The sequence below is a fragment of the Mangifera indica genome, chromosome 13, assembly GCF_011075055.1.
Source record: "Mangifera indica cultivar Alphonso chromosome 13, CATAS_Mindica_2.1, whole genome shotgun sequence".
Taxonomy (NCBI): domain Eukaryota; kingdom Viridiplantae; phylum Streptophyta; class Magnoliopsida; order Sapindales; family Anacardiaceae; genus Mangifera; species Mangifera indica.
Window position 1 is genome coordinate 2,790,145 of NC_058149.1, and position 27,408 is coordinate 2,817,552.

General features: G+C 28.6%; 2 protein-coding genes across 2 annotated transcripts; one reads left to right on the plus strand and one right to left on the minus strand.

Annotated features, from left to right (window-relative positions):
• Positions 1–967: 967 nt before the first annotated feature.
• LOC123194348 (pathogenesis-related protein PR-1) lies at positions 968–1,907 on the plus strand. Its single transcript, XM_044607529.1, has one exon. The coding sequence runs from the start codon at positions 1,092–1,094 to the stop codon at positions 1,662–1,664; it is 573 nt and encodes a 190-aa protein (XP_044463464.1). The 5' UTR covers positions 968–1,091; the 3' UTR covers positions 1,665–1,907.
• Positions 1,908–14,112: 12,205 nt separating this feature from the next.
• LOC123195204 (pathogenesis-related protein PR-1-like) lies at positions 14,113–15,053 on the minus strand. Its single transcript, XM_044608857.1, has one exon. It carries the CDS (start codon positions 14,933–14,935, stop codon positions 14,387–14,389), a length of 549 nt encoding a protein of 182 aa, XP_044464792.1. The 5' UTR covers positions 14,936–15,053; the 3' UTR covers positions 14,113–14,386.
• Positions 15,054–27,408: the final 12,355 nt, after the last annotated feature.

Consider the following 27,408-nt stretch of genomic DNA (forward strand, 5'->3'; position numbering starts at 1 on the left):
ATTACGGATTCAGCACCTAAACTAGCAATAGATTATATTAATTGATAAACTAATTGCGCATATTAGAAATCAACCAACACAATCATGGAAAATAATTCAGAAAGATAACCAATACTCAAATAATTAAAAGATGCATTAAAAAACGAAAATAAATCTCACAATCATTGTAGTTCCATGGTTTCAGATCCCTTCAACCAAGATAAATTACTCAGCCACTGTAGAACATGTTTTTCTCTCTAATTCTCTCAATACAATGGATGATCCTTCTCAAATAAAAATAAGAGTTTATATATATTATCTTCCTACTAAAAATCTGGAAATTGAAATCAATCCTAATCTCCTAATCCAATCAAGCAAAGTGATCCATATCTTCCCAAAAAGAAAGGAAAAGATATGTATTTTTAATATAAATCCTTTTTCCAAAAATATCATTCCTTATTTAGCTCAATTAATCCTCTTTTCCAGCTGGTGATTATCCCTTTCCTTGGAAGCAAATCTTAATATTTTCTGGACTCTTGCAACAAATCTGGACGTTCAGATCTGCTTTCCGGATTCTGCTCTCATTTTTCACGTGCCCACGCCTAGTCTGCATTACGAAATTTCCAGTTTAATATATCTGCTCCAGTTTTTCCTCTTTTTGGCCCTATTTATTCCAAAATTGCTCAAAGCTTCCTAAAAGCAAAAAGATAAGCAATTCCATTAGATTAAATCAAATTTCCACACAACACAAGGGAATTATAAATCAAAATAGTAACAATTATTGGCCTTATCAATTAGGCCAACGAATTTTACCATTTTTATATTTAAGGTCACGTCAATAGTAAATCAAATTGATAAATTTTTATAAATGAGAAATGTAATGTGATTAAACAGGCACAAAAATGTCCCGTGATACACCCATGATTGTCTTTCAATAATGCAGTTTTTGTTTCTTCTTCTCAAATGAAGCCAAGCCATCAAATTCTTCTTGGACTTACATAAACAACAGATCCTTCAAATTTCGTGCCACAAAACCAGAGCCAAGCCACCACTATAATTGTCTCTCGTTCTTGCTCCATTCTCCACCAACAAAAACTGAAAAAACGAAAAAAATGAAACCCCAACTCCTCTTCCTCTTCATCCTCGCTTTGTTTCTCTCATTAGCAAAATCATCTCCCACACCACAAACTCCCCATGCAAAACCACCGGACAACGCCACCATCTACAAAGTGTCGAAGCAACTCTGCTGGGGCTGCATCGGCGAGGCCCTCCAGTTCCTGTTCGCCCACAATTTAGTGAGAGCCAGAAAGTGGGAGCTCCCTCTGATGTGGGATTTCGAGCTCGAGAAGTACGCCAGGTGGTGGGCGGGCCAAAGAAAAGCAGATTGCAAGCTGCAACACTCCTTCCCGGAAGACAATTTCAAGCTGGGCGAGAACATCTTTTGGGGCAGCGGCTCAACGTGGACGCCAAGCGACGCCGTTTCTGTATGGTCTGGGGAAGAGAAATATTATTCGTACGCCACCAACAGCTGCCAGGCCGGGGAAATGTGCGGCCATTATACACAAATTGTGTGGAGGAATACGCGAAGAATTGGGTGTGCTCGTGTTGTTTGCGACAATGGGGATGTGTTTATGACTTGTAATTATGATCCGCCGGGGAATTATGTTGGTGAGAGGCCGTATTAATTGTGGGTTAAGGAAGATTAATTGATTTAATTAGTGTGAAAATCTTATAATTAGTGTTAATTTGAGTGTGTCTTAAGGTACTAATAATTATAATTAGTTCATGTATGATTATGTTTGAGTTTGGTGTGATTAGAGTTTTGCTGATTAGTTATGATGTATATTTTGTAAGCCAACATGTATGAAGAAGATATGAAAGCTCAGATAAATAACTAAATAAATAACTAGCTACTTCTTTGTCTATAAGGCGCAGTATACATGGGTCTAGTGTAATTGTTTGCTTTCATGATTTTTCACGCTGTCGAATTCATTCAGCTAGAAAATAGAATTAATAAAACAAAGGTCAAATGACTATTTTGAAAATGATACGTGAAGAAGAAGATGCAAAGAATATCATTTATGTAAGTAGAACAACAATCAAAACATGATTAAGACATATAAAAAATGATGAAACTTTTACCTACTCCTTTATCTTCTATAGGAATATAAGATGATATATTAAGCTCCTCATTTAGAGAACCTTCAAAGGAGTGCACCTTCTAAGCCAAATCTTAAAGAGAGCGGAGAGCTTTTAATTTGTTTTGTGAGAGAAAGTAAAGTGCAATAATGGTTATGTTAGTTCAAAATAAACTAAAATGCACTTTATATAATGATGACCTATTTTGCAATTTCAAAATTCTTATTTGGCCTAATGAATTCATAATTTGAAGTCTTACCATACATGTATATCAAATATATACCTTAGCCACCTTAATTTCATTTCATTAATATCTTAACTTTTAAAATGTTATTTATACACCCATATAACATTTTATATTATTTTCATTATCCTTCGGAAGGTACTAGCCATCCTTGGATAATTAATCCTTCATTTCAAAAGCTTGATTTATTGGTGCGACCCTTTAGATTTATCATAGCATAGTCATGAGTCCTTTTTTGGACTACCTGAAAGAGCACCGAAAACTCAATGACTGTGGTAAACATCTGGTAATATGTCATAGCTCCTAAATCACGATGAAATAATACTCCATCAAACCTAATTTCTTCGATCGTATATTTCATGTAAGTAATATCTTTTTGTTGTCTAATCTAGATCAATTTCAGACTCATAAATTGTCAAAGTCTTAATTTTGATTCTTTACGAATTATTGATTTAAATATTCAGAACATATCATAACGAACATCTTTCGTATGACTTACATTATACTCTGGCCAGAGATTAGACTTCCAATATTTATCGATGTTCACTTTAGAACTTAAATTTGGATTAAATCAATAGATATTCAGAATCCAATACTTTTCGAGTCAATGGATCATATCTTGACTATCATTCTTCTCCACATACAAATAACACATGACCATTATAACTTATCTTACAATATGTGGTTAACCCCGTATGTGTAAACTATATGAATCACACGTATCTGTATCGAATCTGACCATGATGTCTCAGGTTAAATGATTACTTCATACACTAGTACGATCTTATGATAAGTCATTGACTATGATTTAATAACAGTGTGACTTATTGTTATTTAGTCATGCTTGAAAAACAGTTCTTTAACTATTAACCCATACCAATACCATAATAACATGCCCATCATAGTCACTCATACTAATATCATCTCATAACATTCAACAAAGATATTCGATATACTTACTATGTGATATAGTTGGCCAAGTTGTGTCACGTTGGCAGAGAATAATTCGACGACTCAGTTTGTATATTAAATGAGTCATTCATACAGTTCACATATATACTTTTTAACATCGCAAATAAAGGAAATAACTTATACATATGAACAAAAAGACTACTTTTTTTTATTAATAATTCACATAAATGTACAGATAAGATTACGATGGCTCTGAAACCGATAGCACAAATGGTTTCTAGGGCATACACTAACATATTTCCCATCCAAGGTTTGAAGAAATGAAAATTTCTAACCCTTTAAGTTTTAAAAAACCAAATTTTCACATGTTATCCACTTTCATTATTGAATTTCGTTAAGTGAAAGGGCAAGAGATTAGTATACACAGATTTTTCTAATTTCTATTTTTTCTCTTATTTTTTTATTTTCTTTTTCTTTGTAATCTTTTCATTTTGAGTTTCCCTCAAATTTTTCTATTTTACCTTTTAAAAGTTTGGGGTGAACTATAACGTTTAAAAATTTAGGGAAGTTGATGAAATTTTTAGGAGATTTTTATAAATTTAAGAAAGTTTGAGGATGTTTTTAAAAATTTTTAATTTTAATATGTCTCTTAATAGTTATAAAATGATAGTTGTATCTATAAAAAAATAGTCGAATTATAATATTTTAAAGTTGATTAAAATTTTGATATTTTTTAGTTTTAAAAGGGTAAAATAATCATTTGTAACAAAACAAAACAAACTCACTAACGATAGTGGATGATGGGTGGATATTGACTTTTTGCAACTTAAGGGTGGGGATTTGTGATTTCATCAAACCTTGGGTGGGAAATAGTCATTTGGCTTTAAAAAATCTATATTTTGCTTGTGCTCTTAATTATATGTATTCCATTAGAGATATTTAATTTAGGGTTAAACTGTTGTAACACAATTTCTTCACACAAATTGAAGATAATTTATTTCTTTTGCCTTTTTTGCTGTGTCTGGTGTGATAATCTAATGGCATAAAATTTGCTTAGTTAATATTAAAAGCAATCAACTCTAACCGTTTTATCTAAGTCCATTAGATTATGTTGAATTAATCATTAAGAATTTCTGTCGTATATTATTCGTACGCCACCAACAGCTGCCAGGCCGGGGAAATGTGCGGCCATTATACGCAAATTGTGTGAAGGAATACGCGAAGAATTGGGAGTGCTCGTGTTGTTTGCGACGATGGGGATGTGTTTATGACTTGTAATTATGATCCGCCTGGGAATTATGTTGGTGAGAGGCCGTATTGATTGTGGGTTAAGGAAGATTGATTTGATTAGTGTGAAAATCTTATAATTAGTGTTGATTTGAGTGTGTGTTAAGGTACTAGTAATTATAATTAGTTAAATTATGATTATGTTAGAGTTTGGTGTGATTAGAGTTTTGCTGATTAGTTATGTTGTATATTCTGTAAGCCAAATTATACATGAAGAAGATATGAAAGTTTAGGGGAAATTAATTAAAATAGGCAACCGGTTTGTCACGTAAACTTTTTTCGTTAGTAATTCTTACTTTTTACCTTTTTAAGCAAATTATACTTTTATTTCAAAAATAACCTTCATTTAATTTCTCAGCGTTTATCATAGCTTTTCACCGATTAATTGCTTACATTTTAGACGATACGTATTAAGATTAAATTTTTTGTAATAAATAAAATCTACAAATGAAAAACAAATTAATTTTTATAAAATAATTGATTCTTATATACTTTTATAAGAAAATACAAACGGGTACGAGAAGACGTGAATGAAAATATAAACGGGTGCGTGAAAATACAAATTAGTGTGCGAAAATGTAAAGAGGTGCGTGAAAATATAAACGGGTGCGTGAAAATAATGAACACAAAACGAGTGCGTAAAAATACAAACGGATGCGTGAAAATGTGAAGGGGTGCATGAAAATATAAACGGGTATGTAAAAATGTGAAGGGGTGCGTGAAAATACAAATAGGTGCAGGAATTATAAAAGGGGTGCGTGAAAATAATGAACATAAAACAGGTGCGTGAAAATGTGAAAGGGTGCGTGAAAATGTGAAGGGGTGCGTGAAAATATAAAAAGGTGTGAAAATTATAAAAGGGGTGCGAGAATTATAAAAAGGGTGCATCAAAATAATAAATACAAAATGGGTGCGTGAAAATGTGAAGGGGTGCGTGAAAATACAAACGGGTGTATGAAAATGTGAAGGGGTGCGTGAAAATACAAACAACTGTGGGAATTATAAAAGAGGTGCATGAAAATAATGAACACAAAATGGGTGCGTAAAAATACAAACGAGTGCGTGAAAATGTGAAAGAGATGCATAAAAATACAAACAGGTGTGTGGAAATGCGAAGGGGTGCGTGAAAATACAAACAGGTGCGGGAATTATAAAAGGGGTGCGGGAATTATAAAAAGGGTGCGTCAAAATAATAAACACAAAATGGGAGCGTGAAAATGTGAAAAGGGTGCATGAAAATACAAACAGGTGTGTGAAAATGTGAATGGGTGTGTGAACATGTGAAAGGGTACATAAAAATACAAACGGGTGTGTGAAAATGTGAAGGGATGCGTGAAAATACAAACAAATACAGGAATTATAAGAGGGGTGTGTGAAAATAATGAACACAAAACGGATGCATAAAAATACAAACGGATGCATGAAAATACAAACGGGTGTGTGAAAATGTGAAGGGGTGCGTAAAAATACAAACGGGTGTGTGAAAATGTGAACGGGTGCGTGAAAATACAAATAGGTGGGAGAATTATAAAAAGGGTACGTCAAAATAATAACACAAAATGGGTGCGTGAAAATACAAACGGGTGTGTGAAAATGTGAAAGGGTGCGTAAAAATACAAACGGGTGTGTGAAAATATGAATGGGTGCGTGAAAATAAAAACAAGTACGAGAATTGTAAAAGGGGTGAATGAAAATAATGAACACAAAACGGGTGCGTAAAAATACAAACGGATACATGAAAATACAAACGGGTGCGTGAAAGTGTGAAAGGGTGTGTCAAAATACAAACGGGTGTGTGAAAATGTGAAGGGGTGCGTGAAAATACAAACAGGTGTGGGAATTATAAAAGGGGTGCGTCAAAATAATGAACACAAAACGAGTGCATGAAAATGTGAACGGGTGCGTAAAAATACAAATGGGTGTGTGAAAATGTAAAGGGGTGCATGAAAATACAAACAGGTGCGAAATTATAAAAGGGGTATGTCAAAAATAATAAACACAAAACGGGTACGTAAAAATATGAAAGGATATGTGAAAATATAAACAAGTGCGTAAAAATATAAACGTGTGCATGAAAATAGAAAGGGATGTGTAAAAATACAAACGGGTGCATAAAATATAAGAAAGGTGCGAAAATTATAAAAAGGGTGCGAGAAATATAAAAAGGGTGCGAGAGAAACAAAAAGGGTGCGGGTGTGGGGGATCTCCCACACCCTTTATAATATATATTAATATATTATATATTAATATATTATATATTATATTATATATTAATATAATATAATATATTATAAATATAATAAATATATTATATATTAATATTCTCGCACTTTTTTTTATAATTTCCCCTTACCCTTTTTGTTTCTCCCGCACCCCTTTTATAATTCTCGCACCCTTTTTATATTTTACGCATCCGTTTGTATTTTCACGCACCCGTTTGTATTTTTACACACCCGTTTTGTGTTCATTATTTTCACGCATTCCTTTTATAATTTATGCACCATTTTTATATTTTATGCACTCGTTTGTATTTTCACGCACCCGTTTATATTTTCACGCACCCTTTTACATTTTCATGCACCTATTTATATTTTCATGCACCCCTTTCTAGATTCTCGCACCCATTCCCTTCATGCACCTCTTTCCAGATTCCTACACCCCTTTCCAAATTCCCACACCCGCGCCCCTTCCTACACCACTTTCCAGATTTCCGCACCCTTTTCCAAACTTCCGCACCCCTTCCCGCATCCCTTTCCAAATTCTCGCACCCATTCCAGCACCCGCACCCCTTCACACAATCTATTTGAGAAGAAAACGCACCGTTTTCGATATATCCATTATTTTCGATATATAACAATCAATTATTTTATAAAAAATTAATCTGGTTTTTAATCTATAGATTTTATTTATTACAAAAAACTTAATCTTAATGCGTATCGTGAAATGTAAGTAATTAATCAGCGAAATGCTATGGTAAACGTTGAGAAATTAAATGAGGGGTATTTTTGGAATGAAAAATACAATTTGCTTAAAAAGGTAAAAAGTAAGAATTGTTGCCAAAAAACGTTTAGGCGGGAAAGCCGCTGCTTATTTTAATTAATATCCCAAAGTTTAGATAAATAACTAAATAAGTAACCTATTGTCAGAACTGGCGAATTTTTTGTCTATAAGACACAATATACATGCCTAGAGTGATTGTTTGCTTTAAAGATTTTACACATTGAATTTGTTCAGCTAGCAAATAGTATTGATAAAAATAATAAAACTATTTGCACAAAAAATGGCATGTTGTTATATGATAGTGTTGCTTTATTTCTAATTTTAAATTTTTCAATCACATGATGATACATCGTTTTTTATGCATATAACACTACTCTAATAAGAAAAAAGGTTAGAAAAAGGTCCAATGACTATTTTTCGTTTAAGTAGAGGTGATAGTGGGTTAGGTTGGCTTCGACATAGCCCACTAGACCTAGGGGCTATGTCGAGGCCCCTAGGCCTACATAGTTGTTGGCCTTCAGGTCGAACCAGCCCTATAAATATATAAGAACCACAGTCTAGCCTTATGTTTATAGGGTCTAACTGGCCTGTTTATATATTAATTTGTCCAAATGACTATTTCCCACCCAAAGTATCCTCTAATCTCAAGTTTCTACCCAAAGTTCCCACCTATAGGTTGTTAAAATTAACGGAATCTTAACCTCTTAAAATTTATCTCTTTTTTCCCCTTAAACTTTAAAAACTAAAAGTTTTCCCCTAACCCAAGTTTTAAAAAATGATAGTTCCCCTTAGGGTTTAGTTTCTAGATCTTCAGTGTCATTGCCAGTAGCCTCTCTCTCTACTCAATCGGATGTCTGTCAACATCCAATAAAACGTGGGAGATGACGCGAGACAAAGAGCTTCGTCAGGAAGATGAAGCTCTTCATTTTCCCAGACGAAGACGAGATCTTCGTCTTCATCTCCCGAGGTCTCCCACACTTCATTGGACACGGATTGAGCATCCAACTGAGTGGAGAGAGACCGTTGGAAAGAGATGAAACTTTAAGAGGGAGAGGTCGTTGGCAATGGAGCCGGAGATGGACAATTATTTTTCATATGCTCAACCATTAAGAAGAATCAAATAACTCGTGTGAATGGTCGCCCAACAATAACTTTCACATTTGTTCTATACCTGCTACTATCACCATTATGTTAATATCTATTAACAACTTAGTTCCTATTTTGATGTTATAATTTTGCTAATTATTATTTTTCTTTAAAATATTTTGATAATGAAAATTTTAATATATTCTAAACAACAAAAGTGTTCAAATAATTGAGACGAATTTACTTTTATAAAATCAATTGATCAGGAATGGGTGTAGTGTAAATATTGTAACGAGATCATGTAACATAGAACTTACATGGTCTCAACTACAGTGTTTACATTGGTCTCATTCCCAATGAATTGAGTCTATAAAAGTCAAGTCGTCTCAATTGCTCACACAAATTTTTCTGTTTAGATCAGATTAAGTTTTTTCATTATGATAATATTTTAAAGAAAAAGACAAAAAAGAAATTATTTTGTTAATAAACATTAGAAGAATAATAGCAATAACAGATATAGCAAAAATTACAAGTGATACTGTCTAAAGACCAAATATGTGAGTTAGTCGGTTCTTCTTGCTAGTGGAGTGTATGAAATATAATTGTTTTAACTCAAGTGTAGGATAAGACACGAAGATATAGTTATAAAAAATACGTCTATTATGATGAAATCGATAAAATAAATAATTTCTTTTAATTAAATATAATAATTAGTAATATAAAATGATTTTATATTATTTGAAAGTACAAACAAAATATGATTTGAAGAATTGACTTGTAATTTATGATCTTCAATTGTCTTATTTTAACAGAAAATTTATATTAGTAAATTTAAATATTTATTTAAAATTTTGTTTAAATCAAAGACAAAAAAAAATTAATACGAAAATTGAATGAATAGAATGTAGAGAGAAATTGAGATTGAAATTGATATATTAAAACTGAATAAAGAAAATGTTGAGTGCAAAATGGATTGAAAGAAGAGAATGTAGAGAGAGAATGAGAAATTAGGTTGGATGTATGTGGTTTAGAGAGTGGGGGAGATGAATTTATATAAAAAAATAAAAAAAATTCAAACCTCAATGACTACTGGCCAAGCCAGTAGTCGTTGAGGCCTCGGGCTGGGCCTTGGCTATAGGCTATAGTTGTAGCCCAAAAAACTTATAAAAGTCCATTTTTTTAAAAATTTAAAGTGAAAAGTCGTGGCTGGCCCATGATTCACTATAGTGCGAGTCGAGCCATTTTTAGTACTTTGTCCTGGACTGGTCATTTGATATATCTACATCCAAGCTTTGATGAAATAACAAAATTTAACCATTTAGGTTTCAAAAAACCAAATTCTAACCTATCATCCAATTCCGAAATTAAATTTTGTTAAATGAAAGAACAAGAATATCAATATATATAGATTTTTATAATTTCTATTTTTTCTCTTATTTTTTCTATTCTCTTTTTCCCTTTATTCTTTTTATTTTTATTTTCCTTATTTTTCTATTTTACTTTTTCAAAAATTTGTTGACAACTGTAATTTTTGAAAAATTTAGGGATATTGTTGATAAAATTTTTAGGAGATTTTTAGAAATTTTTTGAGGATGTTTTTTAAATGTTTTATTTTTATATGCCCTTTAATAATTTAAAAAATGATAATTATGTCTTTAAAGAATTAGTCAAACTACAACATTTTAAAATTTGTTAAAGTTTTGATATTTTTTAGTTTTAAAAGAGTAAAACAATCATTTCCAAAAAAGAAACCAAATAGATTCACTAATAAAAATGGATAATGGGTGGAAATTTGAATTTTAAAAACTTAAGGATGAAAATTTGTCATTTCATCAAACCTTAGGTGGGAAATACATTTCGCCTGAAAAAATCTATAATTTACTTGTGCTCTCGGTTATATATATGTATTCCATTAGAGTTTTGATATTTAATTTAGGGTTAAACTGTTGTAATATCATTTCTTCGCACAAATAAAAGATAATTTATTCATGATAATCTAACGGTATAAAATTTGCTTCGTTAATATTAAAAATAATCAACTCTGACCTTTTCATTTAAGTCTAATAGATTATGTTGAATCAATCACTAAGAATTTTGGTCGTATTTGCAACCTAGATTTGTGTTAACCCTTTAATTAATAGATTAAGTGTAAAATGAGGCATTCAATTAGATACGTCAATTGGGTCGGGCCTCCCAGCCGGAAGCACGAAAAAAAACCTGGGCACGATAAAGCCCGGCTCGGCATTGTAGAGTATCGGGTCAAACCCATGGGCCTATCGGGCGGGGCTTAGGGCTTTAATATTAGGGCCATGGGTTAGCTCGGCCCCGCACTATTTATAAAATATTTTTTTTTCTAGGCGACATAAGTAAAAGGCAGCAGAAGCAGAAAATTTGCTTCTGCTGCCTTGCGGCAGAAGCAGATTTCTGCTTCTGCCACTTGGCAGAAGGGCAGATTGGCCGTTGTATAATTTTTTTTTAATTAATTTATTTGTTTAAATAAATCTATTCTATTTTCTTTTATTTTCACTTTTATTTATAAATCTTTTACTCTCTCAATTTCAATTATTTCATTATATTTTTAATCTCATTAACTCTCTTTCGAAAAATATCTAAATTCGTAAATAATAATTCTTTATATTTACAATTTCATTTTTATTTTAATTTTATCATTACAAAATATTATAAAATATCTAAATTCACAAATAATAATTATTTATCTTTAAAAAATTCAGAGATTTAAATATAGAAGATGAGTAGATAAATGTTATATAGTAGATATATTTTATTTATGTTTTATAATTTATACCGTATGTAAATTAATTTATTTGTACTATGTTATCAATTTATAATATTTTTCATCATATAACCATGGTATTCCTCCACTACAAGTGAGAGATTATAAATAAAATATTTGAGATACTATTATCGGTTTTAATAATTGAAAAAAATTTATGTTAAAAAATTTTTAAAAAATTGATTAAATGGGTCGGGCCGGCACGGTTAAAGCCCAACCCGATTAAAGCCCGGCCCGACCCAATTAAAACCCGTTATTATATGGGCCAGGCCTTGGGCCTTTATATTTCAATGGGCTGACCCAACCCGAAGGCCCATTACTGTTTGGGCATTGGGCCCGACCCATTAGCCTAATGGGCTAAGCCGAAGCCAGCCCGACGCGACCCATTAGCCCAATGGGCTGAGCTGGGATTGGCTAACACCAATTATGGAAACACTGACAATGTTATCATAAGCAATACTAGAAAAAAATTACTAACGCCTACAATGACTACTCCTACATGCACTTTTGCTAGGAGTGAATTCAATCTGAGTTGGGTTAGGTTGGGTCAAATCCATGACTTTGATTGAATAATTTGATTTTGAGTTAGTCCTAGTTTAATAGTTTAACTCAAGATCGATTTATTGTCCATCCGATAACATTTTTTATCTCATTAGTGAAATTTGTTCACTTTTATGATAACATTGTTCATGTTATTAGTGATCTTTTAGTAATATCATACACCAATTCCAACGAGTTTAAATTGAACATTATGATTTCGATCCAAACTCAAGCCAACACCAAACTGAGCTTGAATCAATTCCACCCTTATTTTGGTGGCTACAACCAGTCTAATGGTTTTCCATTTTAAAAAAATATTATTCAAATTATATTATTTAAACACCTAAACTTTAATATTAATATTATGTTGTAATTCAATTTATTACATATATGCATATCTGTCATTTATAAATGCAAAATTAGCTTTGTAAATAGTGGCAAATATGGCTTTTCAAATTCTTTTATAAATAATAAAACAATGTGTTTTTATAATGATTTAATGGGTATCAAAGTCAGTACCAATAATGATATGTATCACATTAGAACATGTCATATTATTATTAATATATATTATAATACATTGGTAATTTTAAAAGGTAATATTAAATGTATAAATATTTTTTATTAATTTATCTACAAACCAAACTTATGATTTAGTGATTTTTAAGTGTGAAAAAAAAATTATATCACCCAATAACTAACTACCAAATCAATTTGTATAAAAAAGCTAACAAAAATGATTGGACATATAATTTATTTTTTTATAAACTTGATTATTTCATAAAATAAAATTATATACACTTGTAATAAGTATTAAATTGGATACTAATGATAATTTGTTATCATGTAAATAAATGATTTTGAATTAAAAATAAAGAAACATTTAATCATATGATGACATATCATTATTAGTATCAAATTTAATATTTATTATAAGTACAAGTGCTATTAATCTATTTTATAATTAACTTTAAATTTAATTACTTTTAAAAATTGTTCATCCAACACTTTTATTGTCTTAGTTTAAACTTCTTTACATCAATAATTAAAAAATATACCATGAAAACAAATAAAAATTTCACAAAAAACGTGAAATATATTGCAAGTTGATAAGAAAATATTTTATATTTTGATAGGGAGTATTAAATTATTTTTAAAATTATGATACTTTAGGGGGAACATACAGTCCCACCCAATGCTCATTTTCCAGTTTTTGATTACAAATGGGCATAAAATTGGAATCTTAATACATTCAACCAATAATTTTGCAACTCTTTGATTTTCCCTTCATTGCTGGAACCCATAAAATATTACTTGCCTGGAAATGGCCCCATTTTATCTCTTTATCACATATTATTTTCTATTTCCCCTTTCTTTCCAGGTGCTTAATCTATCTCCAGGATATGTAAAAGGAATCCCCTTGGGAACTGAGTTAATTTTCATTAGAGTGAAAAATCATAGTAGAACCAAAAAATTGATTTTAGAAAAAGGTGAAAAGACTATTTTCCACCCAAAGTTTACTAACATGACAAATTTTCACATGTTAAGTTTTAAAAAACTAAATTCTTACTCATCATCTTTTTTCATTAATGAATTTTATTTAATAAAAAGACAAAAATATCATTTTATATGGATATTTTATTTTCTCTTTTTTTTCTTGTTATTTTTACTTTGCTTTTCTTCCTTATTTGTTCTATTTTTCCTTTTCAAAAGATTAAGAGGTAAACTGCAAATTTTAAAAATATTAGAGCTGTTAACGAAAACTTTAGAGGGTTTTGAAAATTTGAAACAAATTTAGGGATTTTTTTAAAAATATTTAAAATTTTAATATATCCACCAGTAGTTTCAAAAATAACAATTATAACTATAAAAAACTTATTAAAATACAATATTCAAAGTTGATTAGAGTTTTGATTTTTTAAGGAATCTAAATAATAAATTTTAAATCGATAAAAATATATTGATAATTTGATATTTATATTATTTGTTAATGATAATTTTGTAATTTTAATAACATGACAAAATAGTTATTTTTAATAAAACTTAATAAATTCACTAATAGAATCGGATGGCCGGTGGAAATTTGAAGGGTGAAATTGTTGTTTCATCAAATCTTGGTGGGAAATAGTCATTTAGCAAAATAATAATAATTATAAAACATAAGTCGGCCTGTTCTTCGCGGCTTATGGCCAAAAAGACAAAACAATCTGCATTTATTTTAGTACTCTGGCTTTTGTGAGACAAAAATCCGCGTGATTTCACAATATTAATATAATAAAATCATACTTGAAATGAAAATAATTCAAAAAGTCGGTCTCACAAGGCCATTTACATGACACAAGCACTATTCACCATCAAACATCTTCTTCATGTTTCTTTATCAAAGTTGTCGTGGTTCTGATAATTTAATAAGGCCTCTCTCCAATAAAATTACCAGGAGGATCATAGTTACAAGTAATGAAAACGCCTTTGTCATCCTCACAAACCACTCTGGCACATCCGATTCTCCTTGTTCTTCCCCAAATAATCTGTGTATAATGCCCACAGTCACTCCCCCCGTCGCACGAATTCGACGAGTAATCATACGAACTCTTCTCCGACAGCCACAAAGCCACCGCTTGCGCCGGCTTCCAATCGTCGCCGCTCCCCCAGAAAATATTCTCCCCGTACGGTCCATTCGAATGCTGCAACGCACAATCATCTTTCCGCTGATTCGCATACCACTTGGCGTAGTCTTCCACCTTCGAATCCCACTGCAACGGCCGCATCCTCACCGCTGCTCGCGCAGCGTTTTGAGGAGCTAAGTATTCGTTTACGACGCTGTTGTAGCCGCTGCTGTAAGCTGAATGGGAGCTTGAGGTGATGAAAAGGAACACGAAAATGAAGATTGAGATTGAGTTTTTGAATGAAGCCATTGTTGGGGAAGTAGGGTTTGCTGTGGAACAAGGTGGCATGAGGTGATTTCTATATAAACATATGAGCCAGTTAATTAGATTTAAGGGAAGAAGAGAGTTGGTGAAGTTGAGTTAGAGAGATGAATAAAGGTTAGAAGAAATTGACAGAATGGAGTGGCAGCCATGTTCGATAATGATTGCCTCATTTGTTTATGTGGGGAACATATTAAATTATGAAGTCTCAACTTTTTCTAATTTCTCAAATTTCATAATGAAGAAGATAACCATTTTTTAATGTTTATTTTTTATTCACCCACCACTTTTTTAATTTAAGTGGAAACCGTATTTATAATAAGAAAATTATATGTATATAATTTTAAATATTTAATTAGGGAATTATATATATATCATCATATAATGAAGTGATTTTATATATAGATAAAATAATATTTAATTATATAATGATATATCATTTAAATATCAAATTAACTACTATATGTAATATGAATTATTATTTTTACATTAAGAAATTTGAATCAAATTATGTTAATTTTAAAAAATATATATAGAATTTTACATGAGGGCAATGTCAACAATTTGAACATATCAAATTGACTATGATTATGAAATGTTATTGATAATTATAGTGCAAATGATCAATTTGGTTCATCTAACATAATCTATGAGAAAGTTGGCCGCGATAAAATTTTCGCCAACAAGAAGTATTCAAGGTTATGTGTACAATCTTACACAACTAAATAATGATGAACAAAACTATTTTTAGTAATTGTGTTTGTTATTCAAAAGTCTATACCTACTTTTATGTTATTAATTCTTTTGCAAAAATTTGGTAAAATAACAGTAGGACTCACAAAGGAACTGTCCCTTTCCTCTATACAATTTTTAATAAAATGAAAATATAATTACTAAATTAGACCCTCGTACAATGAATATAGATATCCAATGAGACCAAATGATCGTGTTATTGTATTGAAATTGCTAAAAATCGTCATTTTCATTGTTTCTAAATAAAAAATCTTCTATCTGCATTTCAAATTGACTTATATATAAATAATATATCTAATTACTGACTATGTAGTTGGTCATTCTTCAATGTTAGTTTTGTACATTCCACTAGATTTTGGGCGTGTAAACTATAGAATTTGGGTTGGAGATAGATAATATTTTATTTCAACATAATTCTTTCAATAATAGATTATTTAGTTTGGACTTGTTCATAGCTTTGGATAGACTGCTAAAACAAATATAACTAAAATGAGATCAAATCCTAGTGCACCACGTTGCAGAAGATAGGTTAATTAAATAAAAAGATTATTGAATATTATTGTAATTAATAAAAATTATTAAAATAATGTTGAAACAATTAATAATTCTGTTGGTAAAGAATTAAATAATTCCTTGATTAATACTTAATTAATCAGTTAGTTTTCTCCTGGTTACATGTGAATGTAGCAGTAATGCAGAAAAGGTTGCAATTTTGGTAGGCTTTTTTTTAAAAAAAAAAAAAAAAATTGAAATGAATTACCTGTGCCAATTATAAAAGAGAAAAGAAAGGGGTTACATTTTGACTACTTATAGCTCATGTGTAAAATGTGCTTTAAAATTATTTTTAATAATATATTTTCTGTTAAGAGTTAAAAATTTAATAACAATCACATTTTCAAGTACATTTTTTATTTTTTAAATCAATAATAATCAATACTAATTTATTTATGAACAATAATATATTATTATTTAATTATATAATTTTAAATTAAAATAAAATAACACTCAATTATATAATGATACTTTTTATTAGTACACAAATTAGTTTTTATTGTTAGTAACATAGTCTTACTTATTTACTAAACAAAAATTTCAATGGCAAAAAACAACTATTATGTTGGAACCTCAAGGAAATCAATATCCATTATCACTAATTTATGTATTAACGATGAGATGTCATGATTTAATGAGATATCTTTATTAATACACAAATTAATGTTTATTATTATATAGTCTAACTCATTTATTAAACAAAAATCTCAACTAAAAGAAAATGTATGTTATTTCGGAGCCTCGGCTAATTTTTATTATTATATCATATTTTAAGGGATTAATGCATTGATGTACTTTTAAATAAAAATATTATTAATCAAAAATATTAAAAAGTGTGCTCTTTACAAGTCAAAAAGTGGGATTTTGATTTAAAGAAACACTTTGTCAAGTATAAATTTTCAGAAGAATTTTTAACATTTTTTAGAATAAAAATGTGTATTCCTGGTTACAACTTTGAAGAAAAAAAAAAACCCTAATCCATTACTAAATAAGTTATTTATATTTAGATTGTGTTTTATGAATTTATTGAAAGTTTTGAAATTATAATTATAATTAGTTTTTTTTCTCTTGTATAGCAACTATTTTTAATTATTTAAGGCTCAAAATCTCTTTTAAATTCTTCTAACTTAAAACTTAACATTTTTCATTTTCATAAAAAACCCAAATTAGTATCATGAACTCAAATTTCGAAAGCTCTTTGAAGAAGTCCTGGCACACAAAATAATTTATTTTAATATTTTAATTGGACATGAATCATAAGATCAGATAATTAAAGTGGGGATTGAAATTGAAGGCTTGCCTTAGATGTAATCAATTGGGCGTGAAAATATGGAACATCGTGGCTTAAAAATTATGCTAGCCGGCGTATGGAGAGTCAAAATTGTGATTAATTAAAGCTAATTAATACCCCGTGGATGTTTAGAAATGATGGTTAATGAATTTTATTGCACAAGTCAAATTGAGAATGAATCAAAAGCTATTTTTTTTAATATAAATTTCAGTCCTAAATCAATGAAGATCCTCAAATCTCAATCAATGGAGCTATATTAAGAAAATTGATGCAACATTTTTGTCAACGATGGTTTCTTTCTAAATCTAAATTCAATGACAGCATGGCTGCAATTACATTTTGAGTGGGTATAGTTTCTACATACTCGATCTTTTATGAACATTTTGACATTTACTATCCTACTTTTAAAATTACTTCATCAAATGAGATCGCTTAACGCTGGATTTAAGCCTATTTGATTTGAAACAAGGGTCAAATCAAATTTTTTTGATGGGTTGAGATGAGAATATCTTAAATTTAAATAAGAAGAAACTAAACTCCACCATGCTCGAATTTAAGTTGTTTCCAAAGTTGTTACTATCCAACTTTTTGATGACCACTATTTCTAATTACCTATTAACCCTATAAAGAGAGAAAGTATAGAGAGAGAAACAATGAGAGAATAGTAAAATGAAACAAATTTATAGTGAAAGATTGACGTCTTTTATAATTGAATAATATTATATGTACATATTTTTGTTATCTAATTTGAATATATAGATAATATGTCATCATGTGATTGAATATTATTTTATTTTATTTTAAAATTATTTAATCATATGATAATATATAATTTATGTATTTAAATTGTATAAAAAATATGTATATATAGTTTTATTATTTATGATTAACAGGTATTTCATACGGGGAAATATTGTATATCTTACCTCTTAATTATTTATTTTATATCATAAACCAATTCATTTTATACGGGTTAAATTTTAATATATTGAGCAAGTTTTGTCAATTCTTTAGATAACAAAATTAAAACGAAGCTCAATTCCAAGCTCAACCTGCAAAATCAATTAAATGAAACAGACTAAATACGGTGATAGTAATTAATCATATTTTTGTTGATAATTTTAATACAATTTCCCCTTTTGATAGAATATTTTGTTGACTCATCGGTAATCAGGTAAGAACTGCAAGTAAAGCATAATAATGCATTAACTGCCAGCTTAAATTTACAAGCTAAAATTAGCTCAAGTCAGCAATTTTTTTGCGTGATTGGGAGAATAATTTATTCTTTGACTATCATTAAACCCCCCTAAAATCAAAAGAAATTTATTGATAAAAATAAAGAAATACAACATTCTTGACGGAGAAATATGAAATATTTTTTACGTTTTTCGTATTAAAACAATATAAATAGTGTTATATATATAATTTTATATATAAATAATAATATATTATCATGTGATTAGATAGTTAAAAATTAAAGATAACATAACACTCAATTATATAGTGATAATCATGATTTGTATATAAAATTATATACAAAAATTATGCATATAGTATTATCCAAACGATATTTGATGTGCTATAAATTTGTCCATGCTATCCATTTTTAAAAGATGACAAGCTTTTTTAAAGAAAAGCTATACCTACATTAAATTTTCAACAATAATTTTTCACAAATAATAGAATTCTACAATATTTTGAATTCATTGTAAATTTTGTGATTTGAAACGATGAAAGTGATTGAATTTATTGAGAGTTAGGACAAACTATACGAGATAACTTATGAAATGAATAGGGCAAACTTAATGGGATAAATTATTAAATGAATTATGTTTAATTTGAATCTAAAATCATCCACATGATTTCACGTGTTTATGCCACGCTTTTCCATATAATAAATTTTTTTAATAGATCAATAACTCTTCTTGAAATCAAAATCAGTTTCACATGATTTTACATATCTTTTATATAACTTTTATGTAACATTTATCTTTCATTAATAAGTGTTTAGTGCTTATTTAAATTCGGGTAAAACTCAAAAGTGAGAACTCATCAAAAGTTCATTATATTACCACATGAAATAAAAAGAAGTAGATTTTTTATTCATTAACAAGAATTAGAGGCACACTTCAATAAAATTTATTATCAAAACTATATTTTATTCATTAATGAGTAGTAAAAACATGTTAAACTTTAGCAAGATTCAAGATCAAAAGCTTACTGTTTTTTGAAAAATATATTATAATTTAATCTATATATATGATTTTTGAAATAACAGAAAAAATCTTTGATTGTTTATGAATTATTAGTAAGTAATAAAATTTGATAGTTCTGAAAATTTAGGAAAATTTTTATTATTTTATCATCTTTCGAGAAAATTAATTATTTTTTTATACTCTAACATCTATTACATTTTCCATTATCCCTCAAAATTCTAGCCCTGCCCTGGGGTTCTATGTTTTTACGATGGCAGCTTGGAATAATTTTCTTAAGTTCTATATTAATTAATGTTGTCTATCAGAAATAAATATTAATATAAATATTGTTATTTATTTTTTGTTATTTTGATCATTCAAAATTTGTAGATCAATCTTCCTCTTTTAAAAACTCTTTAGATGCCAACTTTAACGGGCAAAGTCATTGTGTTTAGGTTTTAACGAGAGAATCTAATTAATATATAGTAAGTTATTTGACCATTTATAAAAAGTCCAATAAACATTAGAGCACACACCTTGATGTCGTCTAACTATTTCACGGCTTGTGAAGTCTATTAGACTATCCTTATTCATCACATTTAGCTCATTCATAAATTTTAATAACATAATTCAATTATCCAATTTTATAAAACTAAATTATAATTAATGTTAAAACATATAAGCACAAATTCTACCATAATCATTTTAGGATTGGACCTGATTTTCAGACTAAAACTTTAAAAATAAAGTTACTGGCTTTTTTTTTTTTTATCAAACAAACAATAAAGTATTAACACACACATATATATGCACATAGTTTTTTATATATATAAGTATATAGTTTACAATAAAATTATTTGTATAAATAATATACATAAATAATGATATATCACCATGTGATTTGATGTTATTTTATCTCTAATTTTAAATTATCTAATCATATGATAATACATTATTATTTATGTATAAAATTATATATATTATTTATACGCATAACACTATTCATATAAATAACAAATGAGATGAATTTGTTGAAATGAATTTGAGGCCTAAATGATGATTTCCCATCCAAGGGTTGATAAAATGATTATTTTCAACCTTAAAATTTGGAAAGGCCAAATTTCCACTAATCTATTAAAGTCAACAATTAGATTTAATAAGGGTTTTTATGTAATTTCATCTAAATATTGTTATAGGTGTGTAAATATGTGAAGTTTGTCCTAGAGGTTCAAAATATTACAATAATCCCTCTATCAACTAAACTATGAATAATATCATATGGGTGCAAATACATTTTCTAAAAATGTACTAGAGGCAAATAAATAATTTTCTTTTGTTTGTTTAAAAAATTACATATTCATCCCGTATATTTTGAAAATATCTTATAACCCCTATAGTTTGTAAAATTATTTTAAACTCATAATTTGTTGTGTTTTAGTTAATTATTTAAGGGTGCAAGTGTTATTTTTTAAAACTATTGAGGGACATATTAAAATTTTAAAACTATCAAAAACACCCCAAACTTCTTTTAGAATTTCAAAATCTCCTTAAAAATTCATTAACACCTTTAAATTGATTTAAAACATTTTGGGGGTAAAGTGTTAATTAGTTTGAGGGATTCTTTTTTTTTTTTAAATCTTTTCAGCAATTTTATGAAATTTAAATGATTTTGTTAACAAATGTAACATATAAGTTGGAATTTGACTTTTTCAAACTTAAATGATGAAGATATATCATTTCATCAAACCTTGGAGAAGAACATGTGTGTGTGTGTGTGTGTGTGTGTGTATACTAACACTTTGTTATTTTGATCTTCAGATCCTTTTTTTAGTGCGCGTGTGCATGCGCATGCGTGCGTGCGTGCGTGTATATATATACTAACACTTTATTTTTTTTTGTGTGTGTATGTGTGCGTGCGTGCGTGTATATATATATACTAACACTTTGTTATTTTGATCTTTAGATCTTGGAACATGAAAATAAATTGGTTCATTTTAGTGAAAAAAAAAAATTGATAACAATGTAAACAATTTCTTTAAATCTAAAAAGAAATATCATCTGTGAGATTTATTTTGTATAAACTCAATAAAATAAATAAATAAATTCTAATTCTAGGATCTACGTACATGTTATAAAATACTGAAATCAAATACTTTAGTGTTACAAGAATACCTGAATCACCATGCAATTTGAATCTATAAAGTTGTCGAGATTACCTCTTGATGTGATTTGGTCTTTTACTCTAGAAACCTCTCTAAATGATAGTTTTCAATGGAATAAGCTATACTTCACTTATATTGCATCAGGTTTTGAAGTGGAGACCTATCCAATGTATAGTAAGTTAATTGACCTCCCCATCATAGGTTCAATAAACCTTAAGACCTACACTTATACTATTCACCCAGATCATAACTTTTTAGTGTATTAGACTTATTTTTATTGATCACTCAAGCTTATCTATAAACTGACATTAGACTATTCAATTATCTAGTTTTATTAAACCGAAAATATAATTAATGATAGCTCACATAAGAAAATTTCTAATATTCTTCTACTTAGACAACATTAATTATTTTTATTTATTTTAAAGGAAAACAATTTTTGACTCCCAGGTAACTAACAGTTTAACTTTAAGTGGCTACTATAATAAACAATCTAATATAATCATCAATAACGAACCAAAATATTACTTATGTTCTTTAGCGACATAAGATCATCCATAATCATAATTACCAATAATAAAATCAACATGGATCAAATCTGCTCTAGGAGTGTGACAGAAATAACAACCAACAAAGTGATCAAAAGTAGTGTTATGTCTCTATTAGACCTTCTTATGATTTCTTTTAAACCTTATGTTTCAAAAAAAAAAAAAGAAATCTATTTACTTATAATGATACATTTTTATGATTTCTCTTTAACTTAATGTTTCAAAAGAAACAAAAGAAATTTCTTTGCTTTCAACAAAGTTTGGATGTTTCATCCTTACTCGAGACTCACAAAACATACAGATACAATTACATACTCAAGAAAAACCTTATCTTTAGACATATGTTGTCTATTAACTATATATATGCATATGCATCCATAGACAAATAAATATGACAATATGATCATGATAAAAAATAAATATCAACAAATAATAATACAAAACTCTCACTAACCTTAAACAACCTCATGTTTTTAACTTTACTTTATAGGTTACAGATCTTATTCTTTTGGTTATGGGTTTAACCTTTTTGAATTATGTATTTCTATAGTTATGTATTTTACCCTAATATATCTTTTCTTTATGAGTTTCATGATTATAAAATATTTTATTTTTATATGTCTCAATCTATTGGTGGTTATTAACTTAATTGCACTGCTATCTTAGTAAATAGAGTCGATACCAAGTAGTTCAAAAAAGTAATCTTTCAACCACATAACCTGAGAAGTTGCCTTATAGCAAGCTATGAATACAATGTCCATGGTTGAGGTTGCTAACTACTTAATGTTTTTCCAAAATATGACTAATTCAACAAGTATAAAAATATATCCAAAAATAAACTTTAATCAACTTTACAACCACCAAAATCTTGATATTTTGCAAGTACTTCATTACCTCCTAAACCATAACCCAATAATCAAAACTTGGATTTGAGAGGTATAGATTGATAACCTTAAATACAAAAGTTATACTAGGCACATGCATACTTATGCATTCATCAAACTTCTATAATGCCATCATAAGGGACATTTCATAGGAATTATCTTTTAACCTCATTCGATGGACCTTTAGATAATGTTTCATGCCAAACTTATCTCTTTTTACAATAGACATATGACTTGCCTTGTAATTTTGCATGTTGAGCTTTTTAAGCACACACTTCAGGTATGCATTTGAGATAAACTACTAAGTCCATGAGTCCTTTCACGGGGGATCTCAATACCAAGAACAAATGATGCATCTCCAAGATCATTGACATCATAAGTCTTAGATAAAATTGACTTGATTATCATGAAACAAGTTTATATCACTACTACTAATACACTGAACCATATCTATAAAAGCAAATTTGCTCCTATTAATCTTTATATTCCTATATTAGTCCAATTTATTCCTTATGAAGTAATGTGAAATTGAAACGCTACTCTCAAGAAGTTTATTTAAGCCAAACAATCTATTTTAACCATAGATAGACTTCTCACAATTGAATACCAAAAGTTTCGTTCCTTATGCTTTTGATAAAACTAATTGTATCATATGGACTCCTTTACAAAGACTTTCATTCATAAAGAGAATTTTGACATTCATCTTGCATAGCTTTATTCCAAATTAGCCATCAATGTCATCAGACTCTTACATGAGATCTCATTTTTATAATCAATTATAGACTTTCTCTTTTATCACATGCCTATAAATACTTGTTAGATTGATAATTCATGAAAACTTTCAATAATTTGACTAATAACATAATCTTTCTTTAATTTGACTAATATCATTAATTTGACTAATTAATGATAGCAAATCGTCCTTTTATAGTAGACTTTCTCATCAAGGTTTTTATAATTACATCAATCATATTTGGTTTATCTACTATGAGATTAACTATAAGTTATTTAGTGGGAACATCCTCTAAAGTGATCTCATATTTTATAAGTCTTTGTAAAAATTATTGACTCGTATGTTGCATGTATGCCCTGTTGCATAAAGTCGACTATCTTAGTCCATGTCACTAAACCCTAAGGGTATTAATTGAATGCATCTAGATCATTGTCTAAATAAAAAAAGTGATTTTTGATGACGTTTCTGTTGTCTACCCCTAACAATCCTGGATGCGATAAATACAATATGACAAACTTGAAAACATCCTTGTCATTGTCTCCTCCAATCCCAAGAAGTGCTTGAAATAGGTTGTTCAAAACATCTTTTGTTAGGTTATCGTTAACTTGTCATTTATGACATCATTGTGTCCATCTTCTTACGGAGCATCATTTGCACTCAAAGTGTGTATGCCTCATAAAACCTGTAGGCCTCCTCCTAGTAATTGATTATGAATTCTTGAAAAAAAGATAAAAGCATTAATTATTACTCTGTATCCTAAATCCCACCAAAATTTACTATAAATCTATGAACAATACATCTAAGTGGTCTCGTCAACCTATTCTTCAACATTACACCAACTTCAAATCATCCAAAATCAACCACATCACAACCAAAATCAAGTATAAACGTATATATGCGGTTCTAATTAAAAACCCTTTATGTATAAAAAAAATTTCTAACCTTTCATATACCTAAACATTAAATCTAACCAAAAAATACACCTATCATCAATCAACAATCCATTTATGTTTGTTCCAAACGGAAAGAAAAACTCACCTAGCCTACCATTACAATATGAGTGTATTTATTTTGGGTGGAGATGACTACATCGGCATCAGTTTTCTAGGTGCAGACGATGTGTCGGTGTCGACGTCGGTGCAACAATTCAATTTGTCAGTGTCGACTAACAAAATATACTCATGGGCCAACAAATATGTGTATTTTCTATGATTGAAAAATGGATTTAGAAGCTGCTCATGCATGAAGGAAAAAGAAAAGGTTTCCTACCTTGTTTTTTCACTTGTGAGCAGTGCACCTTGTATGGATTAAACAATCTAGTCAAATGTGAGGATATTTTAAGGTGTGTGCAATTATTGTGGTATAAATGTTTTAAGAGTAAAAAGGGTGGTAGATTTGTATAAGTAGGGTCCAAATGTACTAAAATTTTTAATTTCCCTTTAACCTTTTTATCCTTTTTAAGTTTTTAATATATCAAAATTATTGTTTGATAATGAAATTACTCAAATACCCTTGGATTGTCCAGGTTAGATCCTTCGAGTACATAGTAAGGTGGCATCCACCTTTAAGTTTAAAAAAACCAAATTTTTATTTGTCATCTACTTCTATTAGTGAATTCTATTTATTTTTCTTGAAAATAATGTTTTGTCGTTTAAATGAAATTACAAAACTACTATTAATATTTAATAAAGATATTAAATTACCAAAATATACTTACCAATTTGAAATTTTATCATTTAGACCTCTAAAATATATCAAAATTCTAATACTAAGATTTTTTTAAATCATATTAGGTTCGAGTACATTTTTTGAAATCAAAAAAATAAAAATATACTTAAATTAAGAATAAAGTAACGCTAAATCACGTGGTGATACATCATTATTAGTATAAAAATTAATACTAATGGTTAGTTCATATAATCTTACTCATTTACTAAACAAAAATTTTAACTGACAAAAAATGTTTGTTATTTTGAAACCTTAGGGAATTTTTGTTATATCATATTTTAAGGGATTGATACATTAAGAAACTCTCTTAAAAAGTATTTAGAAGTGCGTTCTTTACAAGTCAATTAGTAGGCTTTTAATTTTAATAAAATTATGAGTATTCATTTTTAGTATATAAATGGATACACACTTAGTAATAATGTAATTTGATAATTTTAGATTAAGAATAATAATATTAAATTATTTGATGGTATACATAAATATATATTTATTTATATACTTAAAATAAATACGCATAAAATTACTCTATTAATTTAAAGAAACACATTGTCTAAGTATTGTCTTTCAGAAGCAATTTAAACACTTTTAAGAATAAAAATGAGCATTCTGGTTACAACTTTAAAAAATACTTAATCCATTATAAAATAAATTATTTTATAATTATATTTTGTTTAATGAATTTATTTAAATATTAAAAAAACAAATTTAATCTTTTATTAATTTCCATTAGTTTTTTTTACTACTTTTTATTATTTAAGGCTCAAAAAGACTGTTAAATCTTCTAACTCAGTGCAATCAATACAAACGAAAATAGTAATACAATGCGTACATATATTTTGAATATATGAATGATATATTATCGTATAATTAATTGTTATTTTATTTTTAATTTTAAATTATTCAATAATATGATAACATATTATCTATATATTTAAATTGAGTATAAAAAATATCTATGTATAATTTTATTGAATCCAATATATCATCTATGTTAATGTAAAAAGCTACAAATAATAAGGACGACATAATTAAAAAAGACAATTCATTCAGACTTATTAATAATAATAGGTACCTATTAATAATAAAAAGAGGTTGTGTAAAAGCTAAAAATTTGAGTAATACTACATATATTTATTTTGAATATATAAATGAGTATATATTTATGTGTGTTATTATGTGATTGAATATTATTTTATCTTTAATTTAAAATTATCCAAACATATATTGACACATTGATAAACTCATTTATGTATTTAGAGTGGATATGCGTAATTTTATTGTAAGAAGGCCAAAAGACTTATTCCCACCCAAAGTTTAGTGCAAATCTAAACTCATACCTACTAACTTTTGAAAAATCTAAATACCTATCCATTTATTAATTTTGGCTATTACAATCTAGGATGAAATTGTCATGTAGGAAATTTATTTAGACAAAGAAAAATTTATTTCTTTTTCCCACAATAATTTTAAAAACTAATCATTTCCCTCTTAACTTAATTTTAAAAAGTTACCTTTTCACCCCCACCATCTAGGGTTTATAGGGTTTTATATTTTAGAGTTACATCTGCCCTTTCAAAGTTTGAAACATTGCACTTATTTCCCCCAAAACTTCATTTCATCTTTTTGGCGACCATTCTTCTTAGCGATTCACTCT